The following is a 26,294-nucleotide window of genomic DNA, read 5'->3' on the forward strand; positions in this document are numbered from 1 at the left end:
CTTGAAAAAGGAAGTTGGAGGTTTGGGGGTCCGGATAACTAAGGATTTTAATGTAGCTCTTTTGGGTAAGTGGTGTTGGAGGATGAGAGAGGAGAGGGATTTGTTGTGGTGTAAAGTCTTGGTTGCCCGTTATGGGGAGATTGGAGGTAGGATTGTTGTTGGTGGAAGGTTAGACTAAGTTTGGTGGGAGAATCTTTCCAGCATTAGTGCTGGGGATGGTGTAGGTGTTGGGAGTTGATTCTTGGATTATTTAGGTCGTATTGTTAATGATGGATCGACTAAATTGTTTTGGTGGGATCCTTAGTTGGAGGGGAGGACTTTAAAAGATAGATTTACTCGTCTTTTTGAGTTAGCAGAGAACAGTGGTTTCAGCTTTAGAGATGAATCTTTTAGGATGGAAGTGACGTAGACGATTATTAGCTTGGGAGGAGGAGCAGGTTCAGGAGTGTAGTGCTTTGTTGCTTAAAATTGTGTTGCAGGTCAACGATTTAGACAGGTGGTAATGGAAATTACACTCATCCCAACGCTATACAACCAGCTCAACTTATCATTATTTGACATCTTTGAAAGCTGATACAACTCAATAATTTTTAGACATCATTTAACACAAGACGGCTCCTTCAAAAACTTTGCTCACCGTCTTCTTCATAATCGAATTCCAACAATATATAATCTATTGTGCGAGGTTTACGTAAAAAATCAACAACTTTTATATGGGTGGTTGTGGATCTCATGAGGATAGCAATCATTTGTTTTTGCACTGCGATTTTTTTGGACCAATTTAGAATACAATTTTGCTTTGGCTCAGTTATGTTATCGGAACTCCAGCTCTCATTTCATATCATCTTCATCAATTTGATCATTTATACCCATCGACAAAAGATAAATACAATAAGAGAATAATAATTTTATTGAAATTATTTTTAGTAAATCATTTGGGTAAGAATATTTTTTTTTTAGTGTGCATACGATCTATCATTTATGAATATCTAAGAATTTAAGAAGAATCACAACTTTAAGGCAGACAAAGAAAAATGAAAAAATATTTATATGCCTCTAATGATACTCTCTCTATCTAGCAAAAAAAAAAACTGGTTTGCCATGAGTGAAAGGAACAGATCCATGTCTCTTGCGAAAAACACAAAAGTTCATCTATACATTTTAGAGTCATCATTTACACGATTTCCTTTTACGAATTTCTTAAACAATATTTTTATGATACTTGGTAACATAACTTATATTTTGATTGTTCAATCTCAACTCATTCATCTAATATGATATTTAAACCGACACACTTAACATTTCACAACAAAAGAATCATGTTGAACTCACAATTTTACTGTAGAAGTCTATCAACAACTATGAATTGGTAAATTTCATGATTGACGCATGCCACAAGTTCCTTAAACAACGATGTTGGATAATGGAGCTTGAGACAGGGTACCGTGGATGTCGGATTTTTGCTTTGGAGCCCACAGTCTCAATGTTCATTATTTCCAAGTTTCAATAGTGTACTTTGGAATTTTAGTTCGATCACTTTACATTTTTTTAGAACACTTACACATATGTATAATTTCGTAGTTTAAAGTGTAAAAAACGTACAATAAGTACCTGTCATTAATTCGTCAAAAATAGTAAAAAAAAGAAGTTGATGGCCTTCACAAATGATGATAAAAGTCATGATGGAAAATCCTAACCTCACACAGCTTCTTTTAACTTTATTCATCGTTTGGTACCGAAGGAATCAATGCTCTATTCAATTATGATCACTTTCTCTTTTGCTTTCTTGAAGAAAAGTCTTTTTTCTTTTCTTCTCAGGAAGTACTACCTTGTATATTCCACTTAATTTTTTTTTTCTTCTATGGAAATTTGTATCATGATGTCTTAATTTGTGAAAAACAACTTTACCAAAAAAAAGTGTAGTATACTTAAAAAAAGAGTATAGTTAACATAATTTCCTATTTATGATAGTTTTAATAATCAATATAATCTTAAAATTAGAATCAAAAAGACCTTAGAGGTTTTAAAGCACAAAGAGGGTGTGAGAAGCAATTCCTTAATAAGAGGGATTGTTAATTGGGCTTTCAACATAGCCCAATTTTACTCTATTACTTAGAAAACAAGCCCAAGGATCTAAATGCAATGTCATATGCAATTTACAAAGAAAATTACTCTTTTCCAATCCAAAATTGTTCACTCCTATACAAAACTAACTGACGAGACTTTGAGTCAAGGATATTCTTGAGTTTTTATGTGGGAATGAGCAAAACTTAATAGGAGAAGAGATATTTTCATCTACAAACAATTCATATGATTTCGTTTTCCATTTTTCATCGTTCAACTCCAAAATTCATCACTGTCTGATTCATTCAAAAACAAAAATTCAAACATGTCTGTTCTTATTCGAACAATTCAAAGAGCTCATAGATTGAAACAAACATTCTCTTCACCTAGAATCAGTAATGTTCTCTCTCAAACATTAGGTTTCAGTAACAGTGCTCATGTTGCAGAATCAGTAACCAAATCACCGTTTGAATCTAACATTTTACGAATTCTCCGTAACGAGATTGAGTATCAAGCTGAATACGCTCCTCCACATCAGGTTCCTACTCTTCTAGAAACAAAAAGACTGAAAATTTGATCAATTTTGTTATTAGGGTTTTAGCATTCATTTATTTCAATTCAATGTTATGCTATTAATCCATCAATGTTATGAAAAAATTGATACTATCTGTTTGGTAAACAATAGGTTATAGCTGATAAACTAGCTTATATTGGATGAACTTATAGTGAATTAGCTTGTAAGGTAGCTTATAGCGGATAAGTTGATGGATTGAACTTGTAGGGTGTGTTTGGATGGAGGGTTTAGGAGGGAAAGGGAGGGGAGGGTTTACTTTTCATTTCTAAATTACAGACCCTATGAAATGTTATTTAAAAAGTTAACATACTTACATTATAAACAATCATATAATACTTCAATCACACTTAATTTATTTTTGAAAAACATGTTATATAGTCCGTAATTTAAAAAATAAAAGTAAACCCTCCCCTCCCTTCCCCTCCTAAACCTTCAATCCAAACGTACCCGTAGTGTTTGGTGAAATCAGTGGTTGAACTAACTTTATAAATATGAAATGGCATAAAAAAGATATGTTTTTTCAATATATTTTTTTTCTTCAAGTAAGATGATAGGGGTAAAACTAAGAGAAAAATTATAGACTATAAGTTTTAAGCTATAAGCTAATTAAATAAGCTGTAAGCTAGTAAAAATATTCTATAAGCTCGTGCGTAAAAAATGTTACTCTTAGAAATGGTGGTTGGGCCTAACACAACCTCACAGAACCGGCTTGTGAGGTAAGGATTGCCCCCACTTATAAACACATTGTCAGGCCATCACCTATCCGATGTGGGACTCTTATCACCCCCCCTCACGACCAGCACTATTGGGCTTGGTTCGTGGACATAAATGGTGGGTGGCCCGATAGCAGAAACCTAATAGAAGGTGGCCCAATGGATCTTGAAGAGGCTCTAATACCATCTTAGAAATGATGGTTGGGGCTAACACAACCTCACAAAACCGGCTTGTGAGGTGAGGATTACCCCCACTAATAAACACATTGTCAGACCATCACCTATCCGATGTGAGACTCTTAACAGTTACCAAACAAGTTTTCTTTTTGTCATATGAGCTTGTAAGCCATGAGCTTAAAATTTGGCATTGCCAAACAGAGCCTATGCATCAAAGAGTAAAATGTCTAAATAAAAAAGATAATATTTTTGAAGTGGGAAATTGCGTGTTCAAACCCGTGTCACATGTGCAGTCTTTTATCATCTGGGTTGTTTAGTTAATTATTTGGAATGATTTCTATATTTTTTTAATTTGAATTTTATGCAGCCTGTGAAAGAATTCAAATCGTTTATAGTTGAAGAGAGACCTGGTGAGCAAGTGGTTACATTGAAGGGGAAATTTGGGGACAATGAAGATATTAAAATTGAAGCTACGATGTTTGATGGGTTTGAACATGTTCCTGCATATGGAGATGATAGTTCAGGGGTGAATGTGCGTCTTCATCTCAGTTTGATTGTGGATATATCGAAAGGGGAAGGTGGTAATGAATTAGAATTTGTCTGCTCAGCGTGGCCGGATAGTTTGGATGTTCAGAAAGTTTTCATGTTAAAGCGAGGGAAGATGTCGACTAGGCCTTACCTTGGACCTGATTTCAGGTTTGAATCATATTTTTTTCCTGTGCCTATTGTACATTTGTTGTTTGTTGGAGATGAAGGTTTCAAATAGCAGTAACAATACATTGTGATATTTGGTATAGTGGAGAATTGTATTGCATTCAAATACAGTTGCATAATGCGTTGCGATATTTGATGCGTTAAGAGTTGTGGTCAAATACAATTGATGTAGCTGCAGTTGTGGTCGCAGATACATTAAAAACGTCGACATTGCAGTCATAGTCAAAGATCTTTTTTAAAACTTTGATAGCTTAAGGATTTGTTCGGTTTTAGAACAGTTTTGTTTTTATGTTCTGTTTTCAGTTTTTATTACTAAAATGACACATTGTTTTCCCTTTGTTTACTGTTGTTAAACTTCTATGTATATTGTTTTCATTGTTTTTTGAACAAAACTTTGAAGAAGAAAATAGTGCGATGCTTTTGTTTTGTAAGTAAAATTGAAAACTGAAAATGAAAGCCTAACAGACCCTAAACATTTCAACTTTATTCATTGGCCAATTTTTTTAAATTTAGATTTCAACTATGCGAAGACTGAATTTGGCAATGCAAGACTTTTATCGAAGACCTAGTTGTTTTGAAGACATTGAGTAAATAAGTATTGATTTTCATCTGTTTAAATTGTTGGTTGCAGGAACCTAAAGCCTAAGATTCGGGAGAAGTTTTGCGAGTACTTGGACGCAAGGGGAGTAAATAATGAGCTCTCTGCTTTCTTACATGAGTATATGATGAACAAGGATAGAATTGAACTTCTAAGGTGGATGGATCGTCTCAAGTCTTTTGTGGAAAAATAGGCTGGTAAGTTTGGCAACTAAGAGTTGATGTGAACACCAAGTTTTATCATTGTAGGAATTAGTTTCTTCAATAGAAAACCCATTTGATTTGTAGTGTTAACATCAATTTATTTATTTGATGGCATTATGCCGTAAGAATGTTAAGCACTAGGAGGCGAGGGAAGTAAATAATGAACTCTCTGTTTTCGTACATGGGTATACGATGAATGAATGATAAAGACATTGTTGAACTTTTTTGGTGGATGTATTATTTCAAAACTTTGATAAATAGACAGGTAAGCTATGCAGCTAAGAATCGACGTAGACACTTCCAAGTTTTGCCGCTGTAGATATTAATTTTTCCCATAAAAATCATTGGATTAATATTCTTTGCACCGTTTTCTTTATTCAGTAAATCATGTGCAAATATCTTTGGAATGTTGAACAATAAGAGTCCTATTTTGTTTTGGTGCTTTTAGTGGAAGAAATTTATTAGAAAACTTAGTAACAACTAACAAATTAAAGTGTGAATTTATTTGAGGTTGAGAAGTGGTAAATTGAAGTTAGGCTAAATACGAGATTCATAAGTGCTCGTAAATCTATAGACACTTTAAACTGATGCCACACACACCTGTAGAACTTTTGTTCGACTTAAGTTATGAGTAAAAGGGTAAGACCTATGTTAGCTAAATAACTCATATCCTTGGAAATGACAACTTATTTGTCTACTTTGTAATTTCCTTGCTTTCATTTCTGTGTTCATAATCTGCTTTTTATTTTTCATTGTTTATTTGGTGATATATGGGAATAATGTGTTGAGACTGGCGGGCATGATGACTTAACTTTAGCTTTTGCTTCTTATGTGTCTGTAGCTTCTTCTGAGGATGATAACTTCTCCGAATAAACGATATGATTTATTTGTTGAAGTAGTTGCAAACTTCAGATTGGGCTGTGTCTACTTTGAAATTATTTGAGTTCTTGGTAACAGTACCCTTTGCATCTTGCAGCATCCTGTCTTCATATGATTTGCATCTTGCACCGTACACATGTTAGGTTATTTTCATATGTAGTGCCTGTTTAGAACCACGTCAAGAAGGAAACACTACTCACAAGCCTGAGTTTGTGGCTTTACAAAATTCACGGCCAGAACTCGTTGGGATGCGAGAAACATTGTGGGAACACTAATCCAAACAGGTGTAAAATTATAGCCTGGGGTTGAATCCAATGACATGGTGTATAGTTTAACATGAGTTTTCACGAGGCCACCTTTTATGGACTCCTGGGAAGGATCCACATGAAGGCCCTTGTTATTTTCAAATCAAATAGCGTCCATTTCTGTTTCCAGCGTCACCAGAAGGGAAATAATAGGTGATTTCTTATCGCGCCCTTCACACTTCTCAAACACCATACTGTATTTTGGATTTTAGGCTCCGAATTGCCTAAAAAAATGGCTCAAAACCCCTTTTTGGATATTGGGATACGAAAAAGTAGGGCGCACCGGAGTTTTGTTAAAAAGAAAATGTACAAGGCTTGCTTGACATTTCTTATGCTGGTGGGAACACAAAGCGGGGATGGTTCGCCTCTGCCCTGTTGACATCTCTAAATATGAGATCACTGCTGAAAAATTTTGCAATTTCTTTTTAAATGTAATATTTTGACTGGTAAGTTTTTTATGGAAATCATGCAAACTTTTTGATGAATTTATATTGGAAAGTTTTTGATAGAAGAATTTTTAATTAAAAATTTAAATTGATTTTGAGGATATGATGATAGTTTTATATAATTGTAAAGTATAAAGTAGTTTGAGATATTTAATTGTAACAATTCTGTCCAAAAAATAAGTAATTGTAGCCAATTATAAAAATGAGACCTGCTTTCATCAACAAAAATATTGGGACCGAAATAATACATTAGCTCTAGTTGATGGACACAAATTATAATTAAGCATTATACTACTTTGTCTCTAAATAGAAAACCCTTTTAACCAAATAATGAGCTCCACCTAAAGCGAATCGTTTGGGTCAATTCAAAGTGAAATAATTTTTCACCAAACTTTATTTATCTCTCAACTAAACTTCAGATTATCGTGGTCTCTTTCTTTGTAACCGTATGATTACAAATAAAAAGATTCCTTTATTAAACCACCAGAGTTAACAAAGTTGATGGCAATATTAAATTTGTAAAACATTTATAATGCTTGTACTACAATTTTACCTTTCAACACAATTTTTTTCCAGAGGTTCAACACAATATTTATTGTTGATTGCTGAAAAAAAGGGTAAAACAATTAAGGATGAATTGGGAAATAAATAATTAACACAGTTAAGAGAGCGGTTGGTTTGAGTTTGGTACCTAGAGTGGGAAATGGTGAGAACACTTCCTTTTAGATTGACCCTTGCTAAAAGTTGGTTCTTTATGCTTTAGGTTTAGGAGTTTTTTTGAATTATGTGTAGATAATATGATATGGAGGGTGGTTATTCGGTAAAATGTGTTTATCATATTCTAAATCAAAGTGTGTAGCATGTTCGTGATTATATTCTCTTTTAAACTTCATTTGGAATAAAGTTGTGCCTCTCAAAGTTTCGTTATTTACTTGAAGAACTCTTAATAAGAGGATTCTCACAAAAGACAACTTCGTTCGTTGTGGCATGGTTTATTCGAGGTTCTTTGTAGTGCTCAGGTGGATGCAGGAAAGAGGAAACTGTTAAATCATCTTTTTATAGAATTTGCTTTATTTGATAGCATTTGGTCTTCCATTATGCATTGGGGATTTCGTGTGTTCAACAATCAGATGTTTGCATGCTGACTTGCAATTTGGTGGTTCATATTTGTTTTGGAAGGATATTCGTCATTGCTTTCAAGTGATATGATTTGCTTCTTTGTGGGTCATTTGAAAGAAGCGTAACTCACAATTTTTTTGTAACAACTAGCAGAATCTTGATCAATTACTAGATCGTATCAAACTTCTCTCTTGGTGGTGATTGAAGCTTCAAAAATCACTTTCTTTTAAGGGTCTTGTTAACGAGTGTCCCCGGGACACTCTTTAAACATCCCATATTTAGGAATTATTCTTTAAAAAGTCAACTATTACAATTTCCAATGCATTCAATACACAACTTTTCATTAAAAACTTACTATTTAAAGTGCTTAAAGAGTGCTCCGGGGCACTCGTTAACATTTCCCTTCTTTTAATGGTTTCTATTCTTGGTGGAATAACCTTTCGATTTGTATTGGTTATGTCACCATATAATGTTGCATTTGGATCTTTTTTTCTTGTTTAGATTTTGTATCTTGTGACCTTATTTTGCCTCCTTTTTAGGCAAATTTTGTCCTTGATTGGAACTCCTGTTTTATAATATATTGCTTCTGACTTCTTAATAATAAAAAATTTAAAAGGGTCTTATATTTAAGGATGAGAACAATTCTCGAGAGTGTTCAATATTTAGGTAGTAGGTAGTGCTTATTAGTGACTTCAAATTTTACTTTTATCATACACTTCAAATGCTATCAGTTGACTTATAAATCAATTATAAGCTGCTTATAAATTATTTAGAGCCTACCTACAATTAGCTATATAAAAGCTACCGACCACCAGCTACATAAAAGTCAATTTGTTGTCAACTTCGGTTTTGATAAACAAAAGTAAACCTAATATGATCAAATTATGTTAACACTTTGAGAAAAATAATAATTTAAGGACGTTTAGATAAACCAAAAACATGAAGACTAAATTGCAAACTGAAAAATCAGAAAGATAGCTTTCGTGTGGGCATAGAAGCAGGTAGATCAAGAAAAAGATTTGGAGAAAAAAATCTTTAGTAATGAACCATGTGAAAAATATACTTATTCTATCTAGTTTGTTTGCACTTGTATGAATGGGACCACATCTGCTTTTTCAGATATTATCCGCATGCAACCGTAGAGACTAAACATTCAACTTAGATAGAATCACACTGAACATAATTTTTTTTCTCAAAGTTTTATCGTTGATGTATTTTTACAATTGAATTCGAATTCAGAACCTCTAATTAAACTGAAAAATGATCCGAATCAACTGAAAAATAATCTGAATCATCTCATCCAAATGCTACGACCCAGACGGCATGTTTTTTTGTGACTGTCAGCCACGTTTGTGTTGTTAATTATAGTTGCCTTTGTCGTTACTGCATTGAGTTGAGGTGTTTAGGTGTAGACTAGTTATTATACTTTCATATATAAACACACATGAATCTTTCCTAGATTTGAAGCCACTTAAATGATAGTGACCTAGTACATGAATCTCATACAGGACAAAAAAGTCTTCCTATGCCAAAACCAAAAATAATAGGCAAGTCTTATTCTTACACTACATGTGTGGACAAACAAATGATCTAATCTTACTTTTTTAAATAGGATATTTTATATGTCTATAATGTTATCTAGTCCTTAACCCACTAGTTTTGGTCTTTGTAATAGTGAGCATATATTCTAATCTTTATTCATATACTTAGTTTGCCATTGGCCCCTACAATTCTAAGTTCTAATAGATGATATTCGAATCTTATTCTTAGAGAAGAGGACAAACCCTGAATATTAATGATTATTATTTACTTATTTTGTAATTTACTAAATGGATAATTGAATTCGCGATGATGTTGACAAAATCACATCGTGTGTATGTTACCATGATTTTGATGAAAGCTACTCTTTTTAATTTTTATTTTACAAGTCTCATCGCAAATCAAAATATACACTAAGCATTTGTTTGAAAGGCCACCATAAACAACAAATGGGACCTTCACCAGATCACGTCAAAGGTTGAATTGAGATACGATTGGTGATTAAAACGCTGATTTCAAACATATGTTAAGATAGATAAATAACTTTTTGTTGAATCTGTATCAAGTTTCACAGCTGACTTATTTGAAGAATAAAAACATTCAAACATGAATCATTTTATTCAAATTCAATTTCAATCCAAACAATTTAATTTAAAATAACTTTATAAAAAGCTTAGCCTAAAATACTCTACATATTTTTTTTGTACAAACCCTACATATTTTATATGCTAAGTAATAAACCATGAATCACGCTTTATAAATTAAACTTTGCATTATGATAAATGTGTTGCTAATTAATTGATTAAAAACATTATCTTGAAAGATATTTAGTATGAACTAATTTCTATACACAAGCATGATCAATGATATATTATTCTTGCATTTGTGATCCTCAACCTCTTAGTTTTTTTTTTTTTTTTTTTTGTGTTTCCATTATTAATTTCAAATTTAGTATCATTTTGATAAGGCTAGATAAATTTGTGAAAATGGAACTAACTGTGACAAATTCTAATTCATTCTTGAGACTGACAGGAGTTAATTATTATAAGAACATAAAAACCTTCATTAGATTTACTTTTTATCTATTGACAAAATAAGCAAAAAAATATCTCTTGTAGAAGAAAAAGACATAAGAAACATAAAAGTTACAGCTCATAAATCACTCCACACTGGAGTTAAACAATTTTCAAGTGAATAACAAGAAAATAACTATATGATCCTCCCAATAAAACAAAATTTACACAAATCCTATTTCACACAAAAATCTTAACTACACTGACCAATATTCATAATCATAGCTTGAGGTTTAAATCAAGTTGCTTCTGCTTCATTTCTTTATTAGCTGCAGAATTCATCATAGTATCTACCACTTCAAACCTACCAACACTTCCTCTTGATGATGTTGATGTTCTATGAAAATCAGCTATACCTAGTTTTGCTATCCCAGGTTGTTGATCCATAAAGATTCTTGAGTTTGACCAACCATGATGATGATGATGCCCATAAGAGTTTCCAAATCCATTAGATGAAACATGAGAAGGCTTATGGATCATAGAGTGTGCTTGAATTCCAAGAGGTTTATTACCAAAAGCACCATAAAGAGGTAAAGAAGCCATGTTTGCATAACTTTGTTTATTATGCAAAATAGGAAATCCAAAAGCAGAAGCTGAAGCTATTATTTGTGTTCCAAATCTTTGTCCTCTTTTTGCTATTGATCTCTCTCTTTTGTGAGCATTTTGGTGTCCACCTAATGCTTGTGAGCTATAGAATTTTCTATGACAATAGTTACAAGAAAAAACTCTTTGTTCTACATCAAGAGTATTATTGTTTTGTGATAATGAATTACCAACATCTAAAGAAGTGATAAGATTAAGTTCTGGTTCTTGCTGACTATTACAATCGAGATTAGAATCATTGCTAGATACATTTAGATCAAATAAAGTTTCTACCTTAGTGATATCTTCTTCTACCTCAATAGATTGTTGTTTCTTCTTTTCATGTTGATTTTGCAAAGGTGTGCTTGGACTTGGAGGAGTTTCTTGAGAAGAGAAGATGCATGGTTCTTTGCTTAGTCTTTCCATTAATTGGAGATAATTCCTCAACCCTTTCTTGGTAGGTTTAAGGAAGTTTGAGTTGTTGATTCTTTGACACCTTAAATGGATAAAAAGTTGGAGTATATTTTAGAGGCAGACAAAGGTTTTGTTCCTATTATTATCCTACACATGGATATGGAATAAGTAACTGAACAAAGTATTATAAGGTAAAATGTTTATGTCGTCAAAATAGTAAAATAATGTTTAGTTTCCACTCATTGATTGAAATACAACTTTAATATATTGTCAACATGATAATTTTATAACATTATATTACTCTTATGTTCCCATAATAAGTGTCATATTTGTAAAAAATATTATACCCAAGATTTGTCACTTTTTTTCAGTTTTCATTTCTTAAAACAAATTAATGTGTTTTAAAAAATTCTTAAAGGAATGACTTAATTACAATTTTGGTCATCGCATTTTGACCAACTCACGAAAATGATCATATCTCTTTTAAATCGAACAAAATTGTCGTTAAACTATATGTTTTTTGCAGTTTTAGTCATATTTCCCTATCTCTAACTCCAAAAACGCACATAAATGACAGTTTTAGTCCAACTACATATGTGGTTGGACTAAAACTGTCACTTATGTGCGTTTCTGGAGTTGGAAATAGGGGGATATGACTAAAACTGCAAAAAACATATAGTGTAGGGACGATTTTGTTCGATTTAAAAGAGGTAGGACCATTTTCGTGTGTTGGTCAAAATGTGAGGATCAAAAGTGTAATTAAGCCCAAAGGAAATGGTGAATAAAATTTTGGATCTATGTTGTCAAAAAAAAAATTGGATCTATTTTTTTAGGAGAAAAATTTGGATCTATATTCTCGTGTTTATTTAAGTTAATAGTAGTATATTTTAATGAGTCTTGTTAACAAGTGCCCTAAGAGCACTAAAGATTCTTAATTAAGAAAATGTTTATTGAAAAGGTCAATTTTCGGTGTATTAAATTCATCAATTTATATAAAAATTTACAAAAACTTACTATTCAAGGTTATTAAAGAGTGTCCTGAGAGCACATGTAAGCATTTCCTTATTTTAATATATATGTTAGTGTATGTGTTATATAAATGAATAAAGTTTTTAAACACATTTGAAACCAAAAAAAAGTTTTTAAATACATATAAAAAAATGTAATGATGCTCATCCATACATATTATAGTAAAACAAAATTACGGAGAATCAAGATATAAATTATGACCGTGAAATATTTATATTTAATGTTCGACATTTCTCAAATATGATTACCCTAGATATCAATTATGATATTTTTTTAAAGTGAAATCAAACTTATGCTTAGACAATCCATGTGGCTGGTTTTGTGGACACATAAAATTATAGTTGACAAAAAGTAGGTCATGTGATGTGTTCATCATGCATGGCATGGACACATTGTGCTGCTTATAGATAAAATTGGAACATATTTGAAATCATCAATAAGGTATAGTTTAGAGTATGCCTTTCGGTAGTAGAAAATTATTGAGTAAGAGTTAAGATTGTCACGCGCGTCCTAAAAAAAAGTACCTTAATTAATCATGTTAGTAGCAGACAAAACCTAATGTTGTACACGTAGACAGACACCAAAGCCACCAAACAAACTCTCCTATGTTCAGTACTTGAAAGTCCATCAGCAAGGTCACAATGTCCCTAGTTGTTGTGAGATTGATTGTCCTTTTGCATCTCTTTTTTAGAAGAAGAAATTTATTTGCTTTTCACACTTTCTTCTTGTGCTCCCACTTCACATGGACTCATGTTGCATGCTCTGTAAAGGATCAGGATTGCCTGTTGTAATTGTTTCACGCAATAGATAATTATACCGCTGAAAAACAATCTAACAGTTCAAATACTCATAGTGCATTTTCACACAGTTTTAATCTCAACCTTTCATTTCTGATCGGACGGTTCATAGCTATTACTGCGTTAACGTAGTTACAACGTGGGATCCAAATCCCTGTGTAAACATATTAGTAAGTCATCAATCTTGTTTATTAATTTGATAGTAGACGGTTCAAATTATATAGTTTCTAAATTGATTTTATACAATTTTGATCATTAATTTGAGACTAATACCTCAAATTCGTCCTTGAATTTTCAAAAATCGGTCAAATTCGTCCCTGAATTTTGCGAAATATCTATTTAGTCTCTAAATTTTACAGACGTCCATCAAAATGGTCCCTCCGTCCAAAAGCTCTGTTAGTGGTGATGATGTGTCATCTTGCATGATGTGTTGTCCTGTACACGTGTCAACAAGGCAGCCACATGTACAAGGACTAAATTGATGGAAATAGTAAAAATTTGAGATTTGACTTTTCAGTGTAATTTTTCCTGTGTTTCCAATTATACCCCTCTATTACCTGTGTTGTCCTGGATCGATTTGAGACTTATTGTCATAATTTGAGGACTAATTTGATGGATTTTGTTATAATTTAAGGGCTCATATGATTGATTTTATTTACAGAGAATGAGTACAAGAAGATATGGCATGAGAGGACCAATGATTTCAAATGACATGCATAAACAAACACCATTGAGGGGTTCTGCTTCACAAGATCCAACTGCTCCTGGAGTTATTAGAGTTCAAAATCCAAATTACGGGTCATCCGGTTCTACTCAACCCCAATACATGGAGTTTATCCCGACTCCAGGATTTCCAAAGCATTGATGCATGTTTAAATTATGTTTTTGGACTAGTTTAATTACTCCTTTTTGGACTTGTTTAGTTTACGCTTTTTTGGATATGTAATCACATAAGAACATCAAATGATTTGCTGACTTGATGGCTATGTAATGTTATTTTTTTTGCTATGTGATGACTTATGAACATCAAATATATGACTTATGATGGTATGAAAATGTCTGTCTTTTTATAATCAAAGTGCATGTCTTTTACTTTTTACTTTGTTCAGCAAATGTATGCACCAAGGATCACAATGATATCTGTTGTGAAAATTCAAGGACCTATTTGATGATATTTAAACTAATTTGAGGATTGATATGATTGATATGTATATAATTCAAGGACCAATTTGATTGAAATATTTTGACAGAAAGGTTTGGTTCATTCATTGACAACCTCTTTTCGTTACAACATTACATGGACATGAGATATTAATGCTTCCCACCACCCATCATTTCTGAACACCGAATCTTCAACAATGACCACTTATTTTTGAATTTCGAATTGAATAAAAAAAATTAGGGTTTTAAGTTTTTGAATTGGGGAAGAACATTGACATCAATTCATGGAAGAAATTTGGGGGATTTTGAACTCTAGGTGACAAATTATAACATTAGGGTTCCAAATTGATATATTTGGGAAAGAAAGAGCCGTTAATGAGGAAGAGGAGAAAGAGCCGTTAATGAGAAAGAGGAGAAAGAGTCGGTGGCAATTTTATGAAAATCCATCAATTTGGTCCTTGGCAATTTTCTGCAAATCAATCAATTTGGTCCCTGCTTGTGTGGCATCTGACGTGGTAAGCCTTGTAAGAGGTTAACGTTACACGTCACTTCCGTTAACAGAGCAACTTAACGGAGGGACTGATTTGATTGACATTTTGTAAATTCAAAGACAAAATAGCTATTTCGCAAAATTCAGGGACGAATTTAGCCGATTTTTAAAAATTCAAGGACGAATTTGAGATATTAGTCTTAATTTGAGATCAAATGATTCAAATTCATAACCGTGTCACACTTATATAACACAGAATTCAATTCCTCTTCATAAATTAATATGTAACTCTGATACAACGTAGAATCCATTTCCTCTTCACATCTCATTACAAGTAACTTGATAAACTCATTTCAAGTAACTAAATAGCACCTTTAATTATTTTATTTTACATGAGTTAAGTAGCACTTTTGCACTTGAATATTTTATCAAATATCCAATTTCTATATTTCCCTTGTGGTCTACAATTGAATGTTATGTTAGAAGCGAACTTTGAACTCCTATGTGATGTGTCCATAATGGCAAAAGAGACAAATGGCCGACACATAAAAGGGGAAGCTGATGTGGAGTTCCTCTAATGTCCTTGATAATGTATTTCGTGTTAATTTGCATTATTATCATTAATGTTGATATTGATGAAGAGGATCAAATATTCTATAGTTAAAGTATAGGATTAGGTATATAAACTTTGGCTTTTACATACATATAATATTACTAATTATTGTTACCGTATTTACAAGTCATTTTTGGCAACTTTGTTTAACAAAAGTCTTAACCCCACCTTAAAGGGTTATGAGTGAGTTTAGAAATTTAAAGTGATTGATCCAATTGAGAAAACAACTCAATCACTTCATCTTAGTAAATTGTTAACTGTCTAATCAATATATAGAACCAAATCTCTTTAAGAGATCTCCTTGTCTTTATAAATTGGTCCACATTTGAAAACCCCTCAAAAAAGAAAACCACAAAGTTCCAATCGATCACCTCACCTCATAATAGAAAATATCTTTAGAATTAGATCCACAAGTACTCTAAAGATAATAAACACAGTGCTTTCTCCTTTTCTCTCCAATCCTCTCTTCTTAACTTGCCATCCACACAATAAAATAAAAAATAAAGATTCGTTTTAGTTTAAGAAAAGAATTTGGAATTCAGTTTAGAGTCTAAAAAAACGTCTACAAAGAGTTATTTAGAATTATAAAATACAAATACATTAATCCATCCATCAAAGACAATTAAGCCCTTATTTGCTTTCGCGGGTGAATTCCACTTTAGGCCAAAATCATGCAACAACCCGCGCTTACAGTAAAGTTAGGAATACTAATTAACTTCTTAAAATCACGTTGAATATATCACCAAACGTCAATCCAAACAAACCATAAGGTTGTTTAAGTTTTCTAGACTATAATGTATATATATATATATATATATATATATATATATATATATATTCCGAGTTGATCAAGGAGATGGAGAGTGTGCTTACAAATGAGGCTGGGTTTGATGATGATAATAATATAATAGCTTAATTTATCAAGAAAAATATCCTATGTTGATAATAAACTATCTATCATATATTTTTTTTAAATATATACGTTCCACAGATTTTTTAGAGATTAATAAAAAGAAAATTTTACTATAAAATCAAATAATTAATAAATTTGAATGCATGTAGTTGGCAATCTGATGCATTATCGACACATCAATGATTTAGATTTAAAAGCAATTAAAATTGAATTTAAGATTTTTCGATTTTGATTCAAAATATCTAAGAAATAAGTAAACGTATGAGATTGTCAACTACTTGATCTATTTTCTTATGTGAACGTATGATTCATAATCAAAAATACAATTATTTTTATAATAATAAATTTTGATAAAATTATAAATTCGATGAAATCATAAAAATTTAGTTAAGAATTATACGAAAAAGTAACAAAAGAAAATGGATTAAGTTTTTTCATTGTCTTATTCAAAATTTTATCTTTGACAAATGACAAATCAATTATCAAAACTTGTTGTAAGATATAACCCTAACATCGTGTGTTCACTTTGCAAGTATCTTGTGCGTCTTCTTTTCTTTAAAAAATACGTGCTTTCTAACCCTTAATTTGTTTAATTTTTTGCATCTTCTGATGATATCTCTTTTCACACGAATCCAAAAAGTCTTTTTCAAATATGTCAGTTTGCTTTATGCATGTAAGTTGGTGCTATATTTATGGCCACATGAATGTATATATAAAGCAGGTTTGATATAAAGAGTCAAGCATGATGGCAAAGACAAATACAAATGTGGCGTATCTAAAGTGCACCTCCTAAGATAGAAATTGACACACAGATAATATTTGTTCGATATAAATAGACACTTTTAATTTGAATTAAAGTATATAGTTCTAACTTTTTTAATCTAACACGCAACTAAGAAACTTGTGTTAATGATTGTGGAAAAATCATCGTTGAGAAATTACAAAGTAGATTTCGTTAAAGTGTTCCAAATCGGATAAGAGAATATGACAATATATTTATAAATTATGTAGGACTCAACCACGATTTTTAAAAAAAATTGTAAATAAACTTTAAAGACGAAGTAAAAGCAACTATTTTTTTTGCATCATGTGATGAATATCTCTTGTGTATCACCTTCATAGTCAACTTTAAAGACTACAAAGTAGATTTGTAAGTAAATTATAGGTGTGGGTTGTCTCCTACAAAATGCTTGTTTAAATTCTTTAACTTAACCTCTGCTTCTTAGAAATTATGGTGGAAAATTAGGGAAAGGAAATCAACAAAAAAGTTAGAAGACAAAATTCAAGTTTCAAGATATAAGTTCTTACCATTGAGCCAACTCTTAAGTCAATATTGAACATTTCAAAAATGTTTCGTCGTTGATTGTGTTAAATTGTACTCATATTAATGTTAGTTTGCATTTTCGACAGACCCAATTAGACAGGAAAGAACTTTGTTGAAGTTGGGAATGATATTTGGTTTCAGATGGTTGATGGTTTGACATATATTTCAAATGTCTGATAGTTTGACACATTAATTACAGATTTGGGATACATGGTATATTTGAGATTGAAAAGCAATTTAGTTTCGACTGCAGTATTTCAAATTGTTTTGTGCAGAGACAAGATAAAGACGTCGAAGACGCGTGGGAGTTTGTCAAGAGTTTGAGGAACATAGCTGGATACACGTCGAAAGTTTTTTTGTGATTGTTAATTGCAGTTATTTCGTATTAGTATATATAATAGTTTTGTATAGGAAAACATGGTCACAAATCATTCATATAAATCTTAAACACTCAAATTATCCATATTACATCGAGAAACGAGTCTCAGGCAAATGTATGATTATGTGTACCAGTATTTTTCATTTATTTGATCATATGCTTTTTCTTTAAAGATTGTTTGCATTCACTTTAAATTTTCCTTTTAATTTAAATGAATTTCGACTCAGTCAAAATAGTTATCTGAAATTCATCTTTTTCCATTCAAATCTATAAACATGATGAACATTCAAACATTTCAGATAAATATTGCACAAATATGTCCTAAGATTTATTACTTTGATCCTTCAAATCATAAATGAAAAACTAGTGATTGTTTACCAAAAAAACATTCGTAAACATTTAGTTCTTGTGAGTCACAACCCGACTCAATAGTAACGTTAGAGGCTAAATTTATAGTAAGTGATTAAATATAAAGACTAAATTAACTTGAAGTTGTTTTTTTTTTTTTTTGATGCAATAACTTGAAGTTGTTAAAATATAAAGATCTAATTGTTAGTAAGTGATTATACGCATATACCAAATTAACAGTTTTAATAATGTAAGAAACATTTGTGAAATATTTATAATTTTATGAATGAATTTGAGATGACTTAACAAAATAGAGACTAATTTGATGGTTTAGCCTTAACTCAATTGCTTTAGTTGCTTTTTCAGCAAATTAATGACAACCATTTGAACTCGATTTCAATAATTGCTAGTGAGTTATTAGAAGTCTCTTTACATATATTTTATGTCAATAGAGGTTGCTCAAACCTGGACCATGCATAACAACCATCTACACCTAGCTGAACATTCTGTAAACCTTTTTTTTTTCTTCTTCCTTTCTTATTTGCATTGCTTTTTGAAGAGTTGTTGTTCATGACCTTTGAGTATATGAAAGCGAAATGCTAAAGTTAATTAGTGGAAACTAGAAGCGACAGGTTTATGTTGCTACTTGATGATGTCAATTATCATTTAAGGCTTAGTCAACTGGTACCACAGTGAGTTCAGCTTCATATCAATCGGTGCCACTCAACTTGCGTTTATTTTATTAGAATCATCATTCAATTTTAGATAGTTTTACCATAATTGGTTTTGTAACTAGTACTGTTTATCTTAAGTTTATGAAATGAAAGATTGAGTTTTTTAATGAATGAAAAGTACAATTTGTTGACCAGTAATGCTGTCTCTTAAGTTTATAAATTTTGAGTTTAAGGTGATTTGTTTTGTCATATAAAAAGATCAGCGGCGCATCTGAACTGAACAAATCTGAACAAGACGGGAAAGACAAACAACATCGCAGAAAGACGGCAAGCAAAACAATGTCTCACTGAGACGGCAAAACCACGAAAGAAATAACTAAAAAGATGTGAAAATAGCTTATTTACATGAAAGGGAAGGAGAAAAACAATTTAGAGGGGTGATTTGGGGTCAACAATTGACCATAAACACCTCTTTTTTGGTGGATGAAGGAGAATAAACTATGATTTTATGTTACGGCTCACAAGAGAGAGACACTTGGGTTTTTAGGCATGAGTGCGATTTCGTTATGTATGTATTTATTGTTGCTGCGTAATTTTTTATGGACCGATTGATATTGTTTATGTATATTGTAGGGGTGAAAGTATAGACGTAGGGGTATAGGATAAAATTTTCTATAATAACAAGTTCTCCAGTGGAGCTCAATTAGCCCATGTTTATGAAAGTGTGAAATTCTTTTTCCACCACCATACTACTCGCATGCCATTTTTTTTCAAAATACATCCAGTCCAATATTAAAAGCCGGAGCATATTTTTTAGTTTCACCGTTTATAAAGGAAAAAAGTTGTCGCAAACATTTTAATCATGGTTCAATGACTAGATATAATTTTAGGATTTTTAACACATCAAAATTTCAAAATCCAAATATTTTTAAAAGTATATTTTACACATCCAGATTATGAAATCCAGATGTGTTAAAAATCTTGAAATTGTATTTTGCCACAAAAGAGGTTTGAATCATGTATAGGGTATATTTGGATTCTGAAATTCAGATGTGTAAAATTGATCTTGTTGTCTGTATTCTAAAATAAGATGCGTAATAATCCTAAAACAATATTTAGGCGGACAATGGTCAATTGATTTTCCTTTTTAAGCGATAAAACTAAAAAACACGCTCCAAATTATTATTTACAAGCATCTAAAATGCTTTCATTGGATCCCCGTGAGCTTAGCTCAATTGGTAGGGATATCGCGGACACTCCACTCTCCACAATTAAATTGTCTGAGTTCTAGCCACTATGCTATTTGACAAAAAAAAAAAAATATGCTTCCATTAGTAATTAACTACGATTTGAACACTTTTAAAATCGGCTAAACATATCTTTAAAGCAATTTAATTGTAGTAATTTTTAAACAGTACTATTTAATATAGTTTTTTAGATGCATATAAATAATTGTTAGATATCTAATGAGCAATCCCAGAATTAAAGAACTGAAGCCCACAAAGATTCCAGCTCAAGTATAGTGAACATATAAAATACTGACAAAAAAACCGTAAAAGAAGCAAAACACAAAGGTTCTTAAATATTTTCCTCATACCATGTCTTTTTCATGTTGTTGATACTACTATATTTTAATTTATATTTACTTTGTTTTTCTCAGTGTCGACTATTGTTTGTTTCACTCCCATTTGTATTTCTTATATGTCATATTCAGTTTGTTTGAGATATTAATGGTTCCCGCAATTTGAGTCTTCCACTCAAAAGAGAATAGAATATCTATTGGATTTTAGTTAGGCCGAATGAATTTGATTTTCTTTTTGTCTAGAAAGTTTGATTCACCCATTTGATTATGGAGAATTGAGAAATTTAGAGTTTGAACCTCTGTAAATAATATTTTTAGTAATCATTAATTAAATTACGCTTACGAGATAATGAATATGATTTTATTAGCTACCAATTTCATCGTTTATGAAGATTAAGTAATAAAGATTATGAGTTTTTGTCGTAATTGCTTAAATAATAAAGATTATGAGTTTATGTAATCTTCACCTACCAATTTAAATTGAATGACTATATTAGTCATCTAATTGATCTCTATCCAACAACTTCAATTAACCGACTATATTTGTGTCTTAACTTTTAAGTTTTAAATATAAATTTTTTGATAATTAGAGTTCTATCAAGTTGTAAGTAAAGACTAATCAAATATTCAAACCGCGATATATATATTTCGATTCTTTCAAACGAGTCAATCATTCATTAAAGCTCATCATATTGAATGCCTTTCAGGCTTGTTTTTTAGATTATGGTTGGCCGATTCCATTTGCTTCGAGATCGGGAATTAGTTTCAAGTTGCAAGTTTTTTTGACTGGTTTGGGTGTCGTCTTCAGTGGATCAGAGATGAGGGGATACCTTAATGATTTGGTTTTGAAGTTTGGTGGGCCGATCGCATTTGATTCAAGATTGGGAGCCAGTCTTTGACTCAAGTTGGTTTTGGGTTATATGATGTTTTGTTCGGTGAACCCGAAGTAGAGAGGTGGTGGAATCCGAAGAAGCGTTGGAAACAGACTTTATCGAATGTCAATTGGACTCGGCTATGGCGATGAAAAGTTGATGTTTGGTTTGGAGGGATGTTTTCTTTGAGTTGAGTGATTTTTAAAGGTGTTTTTGGGTGAGTAGCGGGCGACGAGTGTTTATGAATTTTGTTTTTTCAGAGGTTGTTTTGCGATGGAGTTTGATTTAGGCGGTGAAATTGGCGTTTGATGGTTGTTTATTATGGGCGTTGAAGGTAGGTCCTAATTAGGAGGTGTTTATTTTAGATGTTCCGCCTATATACAACGCCTTTATTTATAATTTTTGGATGATCATCTACAATTGGTTGACTATAGTGACATATAATACAAAATAATTGATCACAAGTGAATGTGGTGCATATTACACCATGAATGAATTATGAATCCATCAATGGATTGCGACTTTCTATTAAGTTAAGTGGTCACACAACAAATGCACTAACCACAAAAACATAAGATTGCTATATGCTCCAATCTACAAGTGGCATTGACCTTTCTACACATTGGATTAATGGTGAGACTACTATTTTGCCAACGGTAATGTTCTGCCCATTAAACATAATTAAAGGAGGAGGCATTTTCTGGTGATATCGTAACAAACAATTAGTAACATCATGAATAAAATGTCAACTTTAACTTTAACCATACTTGAATCCATCGACCTAAACCTTGTTGTGCGTGCACCATTATCATATTTATCATTCTAAAGGATCTAGACCCATTGACTCTTATTATTGGCTTCCTTGTTCAACTTTTGTTCCCTTGTCTTTGATTTTTCTCTCCATCACTTATCCCTCATCATAGTTGAACCGTTCAATTCACAACAATTCAATCATAATATTCCAATTTCCAACATCACCAATCACATAAAATAACTAATATTTGTAACCACTTGTTCACTATATATATATATTCACATACAAATTCAATCATATCTTATATGATCACAAACCATGGCCGTCCAAAAAATCATAATAACACCAATTTTAGTTTTTCTAGTGACCATTTTCTTCAATGTATCATCATCATCTTCTTCTAATAATTCGCAATACCAATTTTTAAACCATGGTGTTAGATCAGCATATTGGCCAGCAGGTGATGATTTTTCACCTTCTTTGATTGACACAAACTACTTCACACACATTTTATTGGCCTTCATTCAACCAGAACCAATTTCCTTCAAACTTGAAATCACAAAATCCGGCATAAAATGGGGCCAGAATTTCATCAAGGCACTCCGCCACCGTTCCCCGCCGGTGAAAACACTTTTATCAATCGGAGGTGGCGGTAGCAATTCAACACTCTTCTCTGAAATTGCTAGCACAAAACAAAATAGAGAAATCTTTATAAATTCAACAATCGAGGTGGCAAGAAAATATAGGTTTGATGGTGTTGACTTGGATTGGGAATTTCCTGAAACTCAACAAGACATGTTTAACCTTGGTTTGTTGTACGAGGAATGGTATAATGCTTTGTTTGCTGAAGCTAAGGTTAGGAGAAAACCACGTTTGCTTTTGACTTCAGCTGTTTACTACAATTCCACTGTTAGGCTTATCGGTAAACATGGGCCGAGATCGTACCCGACCCAAGCTATCAATAAATACTTGGACTGGGCCAGTCCAATGTGTTTCGATTATCACGGTACGTGGGATAATAATACCGACTTTAATGCTGCTTTGTATGACTCGAAGTCCGAAATTAGTACCAATTTTGGACTCCACTCGTGGATCAAATCGGGTGTTCGACCTGAAAAGTTGGTTATGGGTTTGGCTTTATATGGACGGGCGTGGGAGCTTAAGGATCCAAATGTCAACGGGGTGGGAGCGGAGGCGGTGGGGCCTGCAACTGACACGGATGGTAGTATGAATTATAATGAGATTTTGAAATTTAACAAACAGAGTGGTGCTAATGTTGTGTATGATAAGGTTGCTATATCTTTTTATTCTTATGCGGGTACGACTTGGATCGGGTATGATGATGGGCCATCCATAACGACTAAGGTTCGGTTCGCTAAGTCTTTGGGCTTAAAGGGCTATTTCTTTTGGGCCCTTGGGAAGGACAAGGATTGGAGCATCTCAAAACAAGGTACTTCACACTGTTCTCTTTTCAACTTTCAATTTTTTTATTGCCTCTTCAAAAAAAAACTTTGAATTTTTATTTTTAATTCCAAATATAGATGTATTTTTATTTTTTCTAAATATATATTCTCATATTTCTTAAATATGATGTACTTTGAAAATAGTTCACATTTTTTTTCTTTCAATTTCATTGCTTATACTTACAAAAATAATGTGTTTAGAATATCTGAAAAATGTTTAGAATATCCTATAGCCATGATGTCTTATATTTGTGTTTTGTATTTGTTTGCAGCTTCAAATGCATGGGGACACTGACACTATATCGAGTTTTATTTCATGTAATCCTAGACCTTTATAATTGATACAGAGTTATTATTGTAGTTGAATTCATTGTACCATCATATTCTTGAATAGTATTAGTTGCAAATATACCTTCTTCAAAAAAATTAGTTGCAAATATACATGAAAAATCTAATTATGTACGCATTAAGGCTAATAGTGTGACAAAATGAATTAGATGATTGCTCTTCAAACCTCTTGATATATGCTCAAACCGTAAAGGGGTCGTCTCCATGAACTTAACTCAGTTGATATAGACAATATATAATATATATAAAGTGTGGGGTTCAAAACCCGACCACCACAAAAAAAAAAAAAAAAGAACCGCAAAGGGGGCTTCTAAGCAACACTTTGAGTTGAGATTCGGATTCCCTATAGAAAGGATCCTTCAAAGGGAGTGGATAAGAGGGAATAAAACAGATTTGAGTGATTGCTTTGTTGAGATTGACAATGGAATGTTTAGGATTGATGATATTTTAGTTTTAGAGTATTATTTTAACATAAAAAACTTGTAAAAAACTTATTTGAATTTTTTTGAAGAATTTATTTAAGAAAAATGCTAAATGTTACGAAAAACTCACACACGAAAAGCACGAACGATGATAGTTTTCAATTTAGAAATTACAATTAAGCTAGTTTCTTATGCTTAATGGTTTTGTGGCCTTTTAAACCAAGCATGTGACGTGATAGTTTTTCATTTGTCTACGTCTGCTTCCTAGTGGTGACAGCTAGGCTATGTTTTCTTGAGGTGGCACTAAGTCTATAAATATATGCATAAATAAGGTTCTGTAGACTTTGTTTTGAAGGCACATTTGTTCAAATTGTATATTGCTGAAGTTCACAAATTTAAAACTCGTTAAACCATATGCATTTGGGGGGTACACCACACAATATGGGCGTGCTCTTGCAATTCGTGCGTCAACATGTTCGTAAGAAATAGCATCGTTCTTTATTTAAATCCTCATCAAATACACTTTTTCTTAGTTTCCCCGTATTAGAAGGATTCTTTATTATGGATAGAAATAAACTTGCCCATTCAAGGTCGGGCACTATTCTTCCTTACATTTTCCATTTCCTTCTTTTTGTTTCCAAACTGCTCCCTGTTCATTTCCTTTTAACTCAAAAATAGATCCATTTTTCTCGAATCCATTAGACAAAAATAGCAACTAAACATAAAATAAAAGAAAAATGATATTTGGACAATCATTTTTTAATTTGGGACAACATTTTGTTTCTATACTTTAATTTTGGGACAAAAATAATAGAAAGAGTAAGAGAGAGAGTAAAAATATAATATAAATATAAGAAAGAGTTGTTTCAAAATTTGTTCAATATAACCGCACAAATACCATTTATCAAATAAAATAAGTTTACTTTTCCAACTGAATAAAAAAAGGAGTTTAGGGGTGGCTGGCTAACTTCAATACATGGTGAGGACCATTTTGTCGGTGTTACGACATCGAGCAGTGATAACCATGATGGAGCCTTAATTGAAGTAATATATATTTTTAATGGGGTTTTCTATATCAAAGTTATTAATCAATTGCATCGCCCACTCGAGATGGTCCAAATGAATTTAGAACAATGGTCTGTCTGAATTAACCAAACGCACAAATTGTTAGCACATGGAGGATTCAAATCAGAGACGTAAAGATGAGAACAATTTTAGGTCTTAAGTTTACACCATCTAACCAATCCATATGGCTTAAAAAAGTGTATAGTTTATTGTCCATTCAGGGTCTTTTACAATAAACTCCAGCGATGAAGATGCTCTTGCTAACAAGCCAGGCATAGAAATAGCCAAGTGCGAAAATAGCCAAGTATGAAAATATGATTGCATCGACAAATTTCTTGAAATGGGGCGATGAAGAATGTGAAGATTATCCAAAGTATAACAAAGATTCAATGCTGGAAACCATGCTTAACGATGATGATGATGACAACATCATTAGGGAGAATTTCAAATAAGTTCTCTTTGAAAAAGTCTATCTTGAACTAAACAACTATTAGGATTCATAATAAATTTGTTTGACAATGCTTTTAATCAGACACCCAATTTGTAACATATATCATTACAAGTACATCAAAGAGATTTCATTGTCCAAGACAGTGTTTAGTAACCAAAAATGGTCGATGATCTAGCCAAACAAAAAGACTAATCTAAACACACCTTGTT

At 32.1% G+C, this 26,294-nt stretch overlaps 3 protein-coding genes across 3 annotated transcripts; 2 read left to right on the forward strand and 1 right to left on the reverse strand.

Annotated features, from left to right (window-relative positions):
- Positions 1 to 2,207: 2,207 nt before the first annotated feature.
- On the forward strand, positions 2,208 to 5,325 carry LOC25481953 (uncharacterized protein At2g39795, mitochondrial). Its single transcript, XM_013610376.3, has 3 exons — positions 2,208 to 2,602; positions 3,896 to 4,224; positions 4,874 to 5,325. Exons 1-3 carry the CDS (start codon positions 2,390 to 2,392, stop codon positions 5,031 to 5,033), a joined length of 702 nt encoding a protein of 233 aa, XP_013465830.1. The 5' UTR covers positions 2,208 to 2,389; the 3' UTR covers positions 5,034 to 5,325.
- A 5,100-nt stretch (positions 5,326 to 10,425) lies between these two features.
- LOC25481954 (zinc finger protein 3) lies at positions 10,426 to 11,602 on the reverse strand. Its single transcript, XM_013610377.3, has one exon. It carries the CDS (start codon positions 11,410 to 11,412, stop codon positions 10,624 to 10,626), a length of 789 nt encoding a protein of 262 aa, XP_013465831.1. The 5' UTR covers positions 11,413 to 11,602; the 3' UTR covers positions 10,426 to 10,623.
- An 11,030-nt stretch (positions 11,603 to 22,632) lies between these two features.
- On the forward strand, positions 22,633 to 24,225 carry LOC25481955 (class V chitinase CHIT5a-like). The gene is made up of 2 exons (NM_001425011.1): positions 22,633 to 23,786; positions 24,072 to 24,225. The coding sequence occupies exons 1-2, from the start codon at positions 22,655 to 22,657 to the stop codon at positions 24,092 to 24,094; spliced, it is 1,155 nt and encodes a 384-aa protein (NP_001411940.1). The 5' UTR covers positions 22,633 to 22,654; the 3' UTR covers positions 24,095 to 24,225.
- The last annotated feature ends 2,069 nt before the right edge of the window (positions 24,226 to 26,294 follow it).

The sequence above is a fragment of the Medicago truncatula genome, chromosome 1 (assembly GCF_003473485.1).
Source record: "Medicago truncatula cultivar Jemalong A17 chromosome 1, MtrunA17r5.0-ANR, whole genome shotgun sequence".
Taxonomy (NCBI): domain Eukaryota; kingdom Viridiplantae; phylum Streptophyta; class Magnoliopsida; order Fabales; family Fabaceae; genus Medicago; species Medicago truncatula.

Bases quoted from the DNA above. Each gene is read 5' to 3' on its own strand.
- LOC25481953 (XM_013610376.3), top strand. From the start codon at position 2,390: ATGTCTGTTCTTATTCGAACAATTCAAAGAGCTCATAGATTGAAACAA. The intron at 2,603-3,895 runs GTTCCTACTCTT...AATTTTATGCAG, and splicing joins AATACGCTCCTCCACATCAG to CCTGTGAAAGAATTCAAATC. The intron at 4,225-4,873 runs GTTTGAATCATA...TGTTGGTTGCAG, and splicing joins TACCTTGGACCTGATTTCAG to GAACCTAAAGCCTAAGATTC.
- LOC25481955 (NM_001425011.1), top strand. From the start codon at position 22,655: ATGGCCGTCCAAAAAATCATAATAACACCAATTTTAGTTTTTCTAGTG. The intron at 23,787-24,071 runs GTACTTCACACT...ATTTGTTTGCAG, and splicing joins TTGGAGCATCTCAAAACAAG to CTTCAAATGCATGGGGACAC.
- LOC25481954 (XM_013610377.3), bottom strand. From the start codon at position 11,412: ATGGAAAGACTAAGCAAAGAACCATGCATCTTCTCTTCTCAAGAAACT.